This window comes from Heloderma suspectum, chromosome 3, assembly GCF_057233095.1.
Source record: "Heloderma suspectum isolate Gila_16-S chromosome 3, 16-S_ref, whole genome shotgun sequence".
NCBI classification, from domain to species: Eukaryota; Metazoa; Chordata; class Lepidosauria; order Squamata; family Helodermatidae; genus Heloderma; species Heloderma suspectum.
The window spans coordinates 89,721,330-89,732,167 of record NC_139460.1 but is presented as its reverse complement, the minus strand read 5'-3'; the positions used below and the strand labels follow the sequence as shown (position 1 = coordinate 89,732,167).

Below are 10,838 nucleotides of genomic sequence, written 5' to 3'. Positions count from 1 at the left end.
GAGCAACATAATTTCCATTAGCATTATGACACCGTAGGACGCTCACCATAATTCAGAGTTAAGCATTTGTAATTCTTTTGAAATCAGTGGGACTTAAAGCGCATGTGGAAATCTATTAAACCACAATAGATGGAAATCCTTTGCAGATTTAATTATAAAAAGAGGCTCCTAAAGGTTTTCCAGAATAGTTTCAACATAGAGATGGTGATGTACCCAAGCAAACAAGTTCAAAACTTGTAAACATGAGAAACAATGAATTAACTCATTGAATAGGAATTAAGTTATTAAGGAAGAGGTGCAGTTTGCTATTTACCTGGGGTAGCCAAGCAAGCTGGTAGCATACTGAAGTTTGCCCTGCTGCTTATTCCAGTAAGAAAATACAGTATAGCACTGTTTATTTATGAACTTGAGCACACTCCGTGAGAGAGCGGAGGACAGGAAGGTCTGGCGTATTATGGTCCATGGGGTCATGAAGGGTCGGACATGACTTAACGACTGAACAACAACTGTTTATGTATTTGATTTATATCCTAGCTTTCCACCAAAAATGACATTCAAGGCAGCTAACAATAATAAAACCAAGTTTAAAATAAAAATGTAGTTACAAGAATAATAAAAAACAAATTAAAAGCACAATAAAAAATAAAGAAATAAACAGCACCCAACCCAACAGAAGCTTTCAGCAACAGAGCAGCTTACATGCCAAAGGTCTACCTGCCGGAAAATATTTGCCTGCTGGCAGAACAACAGAGAAGGAGCCAACCTAGCCTACCTCAGCAGGAGTTCCAGATCCTTGGAGCAGCTACCAAGAAGGCCTTCACTCGTGTCCCAACCAAACATGCCTCAGATGGTGGCAGGACCAAGAGATCTTCTGGCATGCCAGAAGATCTTAAAAACACAGGCAGTCTTGTATAAGACAATGCGGTCTTTCAGATAGCCTAGTCCCAAGCTGTACAGGGTTTTATAGATCATAACCAGCATTCTGAATTGTGCCTAGAAACAGATCAGTACCCAGTGAAGCTATTGTAATAAGGGCGTCACCTGTGCCTTGTAACCAGCCCTGGTTAACAGTCTGGCTGCAGCATTCTGGACCAGCTGAAGTTTCCAAACACCTTTCAAAGACAGCCCCACATAGAATCTGTTATAGTAATCCAAACAGAATGGGACTAGAGCATGTGTTACTTTGACCAGATCACACATCTCCATTAGTTGGTGCACTAGCTTCAGCTGTGCAAATATACTCCTGGCCACCATTGAAACCTGGGCATCTAAGTTCAGGGCTGAATCCGAACTGTGAACCTGAGCCTTCAAGGGGAGTATAACCCCATCCAGCACAGGCTGTATTCCTATTCCCTGATCTGCCTATCTACTATCCAGGAACACCTCTATGGAATAAGCTTCAATTTGTTCACCCTCATCCAGTCCATTACTGACATCAGACGCTGATATAGAACTATAACAGCTTCCTTGGATCTCAATGGAAAGGATATCCCAGTTGCCTGCATCAATCCTGGGACAGCCTTGACTCTGACCTTTCTGGTGCAGGGTGGGAAGAGCAGCTTCAATTTGCCACTAGCTGGCTACAGGCATCACTTGCTTTGGCCAAATGGCAATAGAATCTCTGTTCTGCTCAGCAATTAGCAACTAATAATCTGAAGAGTGTAATAATTGGAGTGCTGTGCACACTTCCCCTTTAAGGCCAGGGGAAACAACACACATAGCCTCCATAGCTGCTCACAGGCTGCCTGTTCTGGATTTAAAGCAGAGGAGGAGGGGCAGGGAAGAGAGTAAAGTATAGGCTGGTGGGTGGGCAATGAATGCCTGCTTCATAACTTTTAAGACTTCATAAAATATTCAGAACTTTCGGAGTCTTTAATATAGTTTGCACAGTGCTTCATTTCACAATTCTCACATTCAGTAAACCTGTGTATTAAACAATTTGGCAGGGGTGGGGGACACCTTTTAATCCTGTTCAATTTGTAAACACCAGTATTTATCTATAAATGACATTTCTTAAGGGGGACCTATCTCACCTCACCAAAATTGTAAAATGCTCTGGACCAAACTAGGATTCATAGGAGCATTTGTAGAAAGGCAAGATCATCCATCTAACTCAACAAACCTATGTAGTGACCGTGTTTGCTATCTAATTCCACTAAGCCTACAGGAAGTACTGTTCTCCAGATGCTGCAGTACAGCTGTATATATTCCAGAGAACAAATGGGGGATTTACAGAGATGTAAAACTGATTCAGCACAAAATAAATGTCTGCGGGAGGGTTGTCTGCTCACTTCACTCACATGTATTTTAATGCACTGTTATGTCAGATTCTGTCTTATGTTATGATTCTACAGACACAGGCTGTTTCAGAAAAGGACTTGCTGATGCACAGTCCTTATAAGTTTTCTCTCCCCCTCACATGGGGCTAGGATATGTGTGAATCATTCTAAGTTCTTTTAAAGAGAATAGAGCATAGGACCAAGAATAGAGAATAATACTAAAAGTGCTGGGAAAGTTTAGCCTGGAGAAATGAAGATTAAAAGGAGACATAATGGTCTTCAAATATCTGAAAGGGCGACATGCAGAAGATGCATTAGACTTGTTCTCGGTGCTCCAGCGGGCAGGACTAGAACCAATGGATCAAAATTGCAGGTTAAACATTAGGAGAAACATCCTAACAGCAAGAGCTGTTTGGCAGTGGAACAGTGCCTTAGTAGGAGGTGGGTTCCCTTTCAATGGACATCCACATTAGCGATGCTATAGCTGTATCACATAGCCTGAATTGAGCAGGAACTGTTGGACTAGATGATCTCAAAGGTCACTTTCAACTTTGTGATTGACTAAAGGGGGAAAGAACGATCTTGTCAAAAAAGACAGCTGTCCACCAGTGATAATTTGGAGTTTGGTATTCATCAAAGCCTTAAGAATGAGCGCACGAGGAGGAATGAACTGACACCTGATAGTCAAAAAGAATGGGCCAGTTTGGGTGTAACGTTCCTGGCTTAAGTTAGGAAAAAATGTCCTGCCTGTGCACTCCCCCTCCCTTGTACACCAGCATCGGTGCTTCACTCCTGGTTTCTTTAAACCTTAAGGTACGCGAGGACTTCAGGGCAAGTGAAGAGTTGCTCAGGTTGGGTTGTTGCCTCCCATGACACAGGACCAACTGCCCTATAGAAAGGATATGCAGGCTGCTTACCTGTAACTGTAGTTCTTCGAGTGGTCATCTATGTATTCACACATTCCTCTTTCGAGAAACTTCTAAAGCTGAGGAATGCTTTTGGTGGGAACCCTCCCCCACAGTCCAATGTGCATGTATCAGCGGGTGCCTGCCCATTCCCTCAGTCCCTTGAGACCGACTAGCATGGCCTCAAAACTGAGGGAAAAATCACACTGCAGTATCGACACCGAAGTGGGGATGGTGGGTGGGTTGTGTTTCTGTTCACTCTGAACGCCGGCCCATCTCCCACAAGTTACCCTGTGGGAAGGATCCTGATCACTTACTATATATTGATATAGTTTGTTGTGGTTTGTAAAATGTATTTCAATATTACTTGTAAGCTATCTCAGTCACAAAATAAAAATAAAAGGGGATATAAATAAATTAAATTAGTCTGAAACAGGAAACTGTGATTTAATATCAGTTTAGCAACCAGGATCTGAAACCAGTTATGATCCCTATTTTAGATCTTGGTCACATTTAACAGGGAACTGTAGTTTAAAGAGACCAGGATTAAAGTGCAGAAGCCAGCACAGGGGGAGCACATGGGCCTGATGCTTGTTCCCATCTTAATAAATTATGGTTTATTAAGCCAGGAAGAATATGTCCAAACCAACTTATTGTCTGTGTTTTATGGTAGTGGAGAAGAACAGCCAACCATCGCATATTTAACAATAATGAAATTACAAGAGGAAAGAAACCATACAGACAAGGTAGCGGATCAAGCAAAGAGGCTATGCTATACACTTTTAAAAAGTCAATCCTAAAAACACACCAAGGTTTTGTGAATTGAGCTTCTTATGTCCTAAATGAAAAAAATAACATTCTTTTCACTTAAAAATGTGTAATATATCCAGCCAAGCACAGTAACAAAATATCACGTTCAATAATTATCCCATGTTGATATTCATCAGCAAAAAAGAAGAGAGACTTTAGAATACAATATTAAAACTAAACAATTACATGTACTAAACTATTTATTTTATTAGAACTTAAGCATATTTAAATAGGTCCAGCACTGAAATCTACAAACTGAATAGGAACTTGAGGGTTACACAAAGGAAGACAGTATAATACATACATAAATATTAATAAAATGTTACAAAAGGATCATTAATTTATGCTTTATTACTTGATTCTAAACCCTGCCACCCTTTCATAAGTGATCGCATTCCAGATGTTGCTTTTCATAGGAAGCCAAACTCTTTTTAAAACACTGTGATAACAGGAGAGTTCAGAATGGCTGAAACTGGGATTCTTTCTCAGCTGAAAGGGTGAAGCAGAATGGCCACAACTTTGTTGCAAACCACCAACCAACATGTAATGCCAACACCACCTATAAATAAGCGAAAAGCAGGCTTTAAGTCACTAGGATTATCAGTAACTCCAGTCGTACACATTTAAGCAGTTCCGTACAAGCAGTTTTGTTTTGGTAGCAAAACTGAATGACAACACAATTAAAGAAAACATCTGTCTGTAGGGAGACACTTAATGAGCCATACGAAGAATTATACAGAACCTCGTACCACTAGTGTTTCCCCCTTAAATACTTGCCCCATGACAGTGCAGTCACATGGGAAGCCAATAGTTGTAGCCTCAGGCAACACAGTGAGCCATGCATAGTCATGCTCCACAACTGTTTGGGAACTGAAGGTGGAGTAAAACACTGTTCAGCAGCTTAGGAACTGGGGGGAAATGAACTCATATAAAATATTAAGACAAGAGCGATACATGAAATTTATGAAAAAGCTTCGGAAGCAGTTAATACTATAGTCTTACCTGCAACTCCTGTTGGGAAAGCCACTAAACGTTCTAAAGGGGCTAGCCATTTGCTTGGGAGCACAGTAACTGGTTCAGAGTAATACTTCCAAATCAGTGAGATCATTAAGGCAGCCTGGAATAAAAACAGCTGTTATATATCTATGCATGAAAAGTACAAAATGAGTGCTTGTTTTCATTTAGATGCACAATCGGCATTTCTGATGCCTACTAGGTTCTAGATGCCTGTGTTGACATTAAAATAATCCAGTGCCAAAGGCAGTGTCACAAGGCTAGAACCCTGGTCGCTTGCCCCATTAGAGAAAACTTTTCCCTTTTATAAAAATCAGGAGCCCAATCTATCCCAGGCTTGCTATAGTTCTTGGCTTGCACTTTAGGAGCGCAGGAGAAAGAGATTATTAAACACTTCTGCATACAAAAAACAAAATATCCATCACACAGAAGACTAGCACATCAGGAAAAAGGTTAGGCTAGACCCCTTCTCACAAACATCTAATCTAGGGGTAGGCAACCATTTTGGGCTGTGGGCACATTGGATGATTTGAGAAATTGTCATGGGCCCCACCATAAAATGGTTGTCATGGGAGGTGTGGCAACAGACAACTAACCTGCCCCAAAGTCTGAGTAAATGGCAGAAGTGGGCTGTGAGCCCCAACATACTACAGAATTTCTTTGAACCCACAGTTTTCAGCACCAACAGAAATCTATTTCACAGCAGTCCCACCTGTTGTTAAGAAAAGGTGTTAATTTTAAAAAAGGTAGGGAAGGCTAGGGCCTCTTGGTGGACACCAGAAAGGTGTCTGGGACACACTGGGTAGTATCCAACGCGCCGGTGCGTGCACACCCAGCCCTGCCAGTCCAGGTCCGCACACAGCCACGATATAGCACTTACAGGGACAAGCCTCGACATGTGGGAAAATGCTGGTTTCTGGAAGGGGCACAACCTGCTCCTTCCAGAAACCAGTGTTTTCACGTGCCAGCGCCTGCCCCCAGAAGTGCTATATCACAGCCATGCATGGACCAGGGCCTGGCTACGTGCACACCACCCTACTGAATACTAACTAAGCCAAGGGGCTCATGGGCACCACGTTGCCTCCCCCTGATTGAATGTGTAAGGATATTGTTCTAAATATTAAACACTGCCTATTTTTGAACATGATCAAGGAGTCATATTCAATTTGTGGCTTTGTTACTATCATAAGGTGCTCTCTTGTATAACCAAATTTTACTTACTTGCAAAATGTAGAACACAATATTTATTACCCACTTTATTTTAGCTAGTTGAGCCGTTCGTGTTTTCACTGTTAAAAGAAACAGGTAATATAATCTGCATTATTTATATAAATAGAAGGCATGCTGTTTTTAAACTGACAAATGCTATTATCTTTCCAGTTAAAGGATTTTGTTTAGTAGGAATGTCCTTGGCATTCACACACAAAAATCAATTATTTTTGTTCTCATTTTTTGTTTTTTTCCAGATAAATACAGATAAACCAAATAAAATAATCCACACAAATCCAAAGAAGACCAGAAAATACATCACACATACTAGAACTGAACATTGATATTAAATACATCTCCATAAAATTAACAATCATACACAATTTATACAGAAATCAGGTTGCTCCAAAATGATCTGTGTTGACTTGAGAAACACTGCACTGAAGATTCTTTTGTTTATATATGCAGTAAACCTATTATTAGTATGTTTATGTTCAGGAAAATGTATAGGCAATTTGTGTCATGTGGCAATGCTAGGACAAGTAGAAAGAAATCAGTGGGTAGGATCGAACTGTGCCCCAGCACTAGTGCTGACATTGTGCTACTGTAAAACAATACTTGCACAAAATAACTAGCGCTTGCTAGGGCAAAGGGAAATCACCACTTTTTTCCATTGCCCTAATAAGCACTAGCTACACTGCACTAATGTAAACCAATGTTTGTGTAATGTCTTTCATGCTAGCTCTGGGTCACAGTTGGATTCAGCCATTGGCTGTATCTTAAAGATTTTATTTATTTATTACTACATTAATATCTTGCCTTTCTTCCTCTTGCAAGGAACCCAAGGTGGCTTACATGGTCCTCCTCCTCTCTATTTTATCCTCACAACAATCCTCTGAGATTGGTTAGGCTGAGAGTCAGTGACGGGCCCAAAGTTACTCAGGGCATAATCCTATTCAGATAGGTGGCTGCCTCTGAACTCGGAGGTGACCGCCTATCCAACGCAGGGCAGGAGAAGCACGGAGGGGATCATTCCCTCTGCGCTTCTCCTGCCCTGCATTTTTGGCTAGACGGCCGATTGCGGCTGTGTAGCCGCAGGAAGGCAAAGCAGGGGAGGAGGCTGCTGCACAACACATAGGATGTGTCGTACAGGCATTTCTGCCCTCCCCGCCCCAGAATGCCCGTTTTCAGCTACTCTGCACTCCTCTTGTGAGCACGGAGGACAGGCCTGTTCCGCGCTGCCTCCAAGGCAGCGCGGAAGTGGGGGAAGGTTGGTTTTCCAGGAACCAGATATCCTATGGCTGTCTAGCCGCTGTCTAGCAGCCATAAGATTTCTCCCTCTGTGAGTTTCATGGTAGAGTGGGGACTAGAACCTGGATCTCCCAAGTCCCAGTCCAACACTCTAACCTCTACACCACACTGGCTCTCATGGAAAGATGACAGCCTTCCATGAGAGCCTTATTACAAGGAAAGACATTCTACTGACAGTAGTCAGCTACGGCCATAGTTTGGGGGTGCTAGTCATGTGGAGGGGCAGGCCTTCTCTAAATGTTCATGTTTCATTAAAAATAAAAAGTATCTAGCCGTTTCCATTATGGAGCTTTAAGGAAACACCTGCAAGACAGTATTCTAATCAGCTGCTCAGTAAAAATTAATCTTGCTCCTGGAATTTCCTGTGTTCAGCTAAATGAGAACAAAGACCATGGGATGGCTAAAAGCTCATGAGTTTAGCACGTATAATAAAACTATATTACTATTAGTCAATAAATAATCACTTCAATTTAAATGTATTTAGACTTTTCCATTGGGAAGAGGAAAGCTGAAAAGAAGATTGTAGGATTTATTCTAAAAACATAATAGGAAGAGGAAAACTACCACTGGGTGTTAGATCTTTGTTGGTTTCTTTGAAACTCATATTCTAGGGGCACTGCCTAACAAGAGGCTATCATTAGAAACAAAAAATGAAAACTAGCCTGTCTATAGCTTTAAGTGCTCCACAATAGACAATCACTTTCCTTGCCTTCCCCCATCCCCTAACAAGAAGTTGCACAGTTCACAAGGGACACATATTTTAGAAATATTAATGACTGAACTCTGAAGCAGCTGATCCACAGGCCTGGCATATTTTGACATAGGCATGTTTTATATTATGTAGGTAGTGGTTTTGAAAACACACACACAAATAGAGGGAATCTTGAAAAATAAATAAAAAGGAAGTAAAAAGATTTAAAAATAAAGGTTGACTAATGAACAGCATGCAAATCTAAGTAGCAACTATCTACCATGAGTCTTAAGCTTGTCAGTCATTTTGTTAATTTTCCTTTCCAGTCGGGCATATCTGGCAAATTCATCCATCATACTAATGGTAGAAAGTTCTTGCTTCATGTTCTGAATTTCAGCTCTCATCTGCGATTCATGCTCAGCATCCTTTTGGAGCAACCTGGATATCTGACAAAGAGAGGAACATGTGTGAACAGCTGTTTCGTTGTCATTTTGCTTAAAATAAAATGAATGCATTTGTTTTAAAAAACACAGTTACTGATTAAAACAAGCTTACCTCTTGAAAAGCAGCCTTTTAGTCCCTCTTCTAAATAACTTGATACAGCCAGAAGCATGGCTCATGGATTCTTAACTCACAAAGCAGACTTTCCTAGAAAGATCTTTGCTGGCAGGACAAACTTTTTGCCAACTCCTCCCCATGTGTATCTGATTAGTACCCACACATGTACCCTCTACAAACAGGGCCAAGGCAACACTGAAGGCTATCTTCTCAGATTCTGGTGCTGAGGATCAATGAAGCAATTAACCTTTAAAAAAGCAAACCTTTCTCTTGTCAAGTGGGGCTTGACTGTTAGAAGCAAGGGGTGGTGGGGACAGGACATTGTTTGTAGCTTTAAGTGCTCTACAACAGACAATATACAGCAAATACTTCCTTCCCTGGTACCCAATCAAACCGTCTGCTCTCCCAAGCAGGAGAAGTGTGTGGACAAATGAATTACTTGAGCCCCCAAGCGGTTTCACTCTAGGAAACCAGATTTATTTATTACCAAGTATATACTCATATGCACTTGCAGCCACTCTATTTCTTAACAAATGCATTTTGGAAACATATGATTGTTGTATTCACACTTCACAATGTCCATCATCTAAAAGGTGTAAGGAGGCTGCCATTTGAGGGCAGCATATTTTCATGATGTCATGGGAAGTTTCAGAACTATAGGACCTATAGTATAGGTGTCCCCAAGTCTGAATCTGACAGCCAAATATTCTGGTATCTGCCTTAAATCTGCAATCCCCAATTCTACCCAGTACACCTCACCCTCTCTGTAGAAGTCCAACAGAGGACTCTTTGGCTCCAATGCATACCCACCTCTCTTATTAAAAAAAAAAAAAGCACTATGTACACGTTGTCACCATTAGTCTCCACTAGTTATGCTAGAAGGGGTCCCTATTTTCCACACGAATGCAGTATTTTTAAACCTCATTATTCTGAACTAAAAAGATTTTTTTTAAAAAACTCGCCCAGTCTTTTGACTCTGTTAGGGTGCAATCCTACACATGTTTAGGCACAAAAAGTCCTACAACTCCCAGCATGCTTTTCTCTGTCTAAACATACATAGGATTGTGCCCTCAAACACGCTGACAATGGCTATAATAGAAGGGTTCAGGGCACAATCCTATGCACGTTTAGGCAGAAAACAGCATGTAAGGCATTTTCTCTGTCTAAACATGCATAGGATTGCGCCCTCAAGGGCTGCGAGGCAACTTGACTCCGCATTAAAGCCACGATCCTGTGCTCCCCTTCCTGGGACTTTCCTAGCCCAACAGAACAGAATATCGGGGTTTACGTCCCAGCGAAACGCACACGTCGGATCGCGGTTCTACAATTTCTTGATTATGCGGCTGAAACCTCAGGAAGGCGGCCCGCCCCGCCCCAGCCTCTCCTGACCCACGGGACACCGCGGGAGGCGGGCTCCGTTCTCAGGGGTGAGAAGGGCGAACCGGGGCGCCGTCGTTATGGGAACCCGGCGGGCGGACGCCACTTACAATGGAGGAGCAGGCGGGCAGGAGGATTTTGAGGAGGCTGCACAAGAACACGGAGCTCAGGACGAGGAACCACGCGCCGCCGTCCGTCACATGCCCCGTCTCCGCGCGCAGCTCGTTCATATCTTAACACGGCCACCGAACTCCCGCTCCCGGTGTGCTCAGGCTAGACAGCTACGCCGTGGAGGAGGAGAAAGAGCGCACAATAACACCGGCTCGCGCGGACTTGTCAACGGCGCGCATGCGCGCCTCTCTGTAGCAGCGCTACGCCCCGCGGCTATTGTGACCATCCCTCCCAGCTGATCTTACGCACGCCTTTGAGCGCATGCGCACATGCCATAGCGGCTGTCACTCCTGCTGTCACGCGAGCGCAAACAAACAGGCCTCCTTTCGGCCGTGACATGGCACGACACGCCCCCCGGGGGCGGCCCCCGCCTCTTCGACCGGGGAGCCGCGCGAAGTCGACGGCTCTCGCCTTCTGGATGGGACGGGCTGCTGTGATTTAAACGCGGCCCCGCGAGCTGGCCAGCCCAATAGGAAGGCGCGCGCCTAGGAGTAGCTGGGCGGCGCCGAGGAG

At 43.1% G+C, this 10,838-nt stretch overlaps 1 protein-coding gene across 1 annotated transcript; it reads right to left on the bottom strand.

Moving 5' to 3' along the window:
* Positions 1-4,181: 4,181 nt before the first annotated feature.
* GET1 (guided entry of tail-anchored proteins factor 1) lies at positions 4,182-10,504 on the bottom strand. The gene is made up of 5 exons (XM_084843752.1): positions 10,265-10,504; positions 8,500-8,665; positions 6,230-6,297; positions 4,997-5,111; positions 4,182-4,553 (listed from the first exon to the last, which is right to left on the bottom strand). The coding sequence occupies exons 1-5, from the start codon at positions 10,382-10,384 to the stop codon at positions 4,480-4,482; spliced, it is 543 nt and encodes a 180-aa protein (XP_084699878.1). The 5' UTR covers positions 10,385-10,504; the 3' UTR covers positions 4,182-4,479.
* Between the last annotated feature and the right edge of the window lie 334 nt (positions 10,505-10,838).

What these genes read in the sequence shown, in the direction of transcription:
- GET1 (XM_084843752.1), bottom strand. Translation starts at nt 10,384, where the DNA reads ATGAACGAGCTGCGCGCGGAGACGGGGCATGTGACGGACGGCGGCGCG. An exon ending in TGACAAGCTTAAGACTCATG is followed by an intron (nt 6,298 to 8,499) that starts GTAGATAGTTGC and finishes TTCTTTTAACAG; the next exon opens with TGAAAACACGAACGGCTCAA. An exon ending in TTGTGTTCTACATTTTGCAA is followed by an intron (nt 5,112 to 6,229) that starts GTAAGTAAAATT and finishes TTTTTATTCCAG; the next exon opens with GCTGCCTTAATGATCTCACT.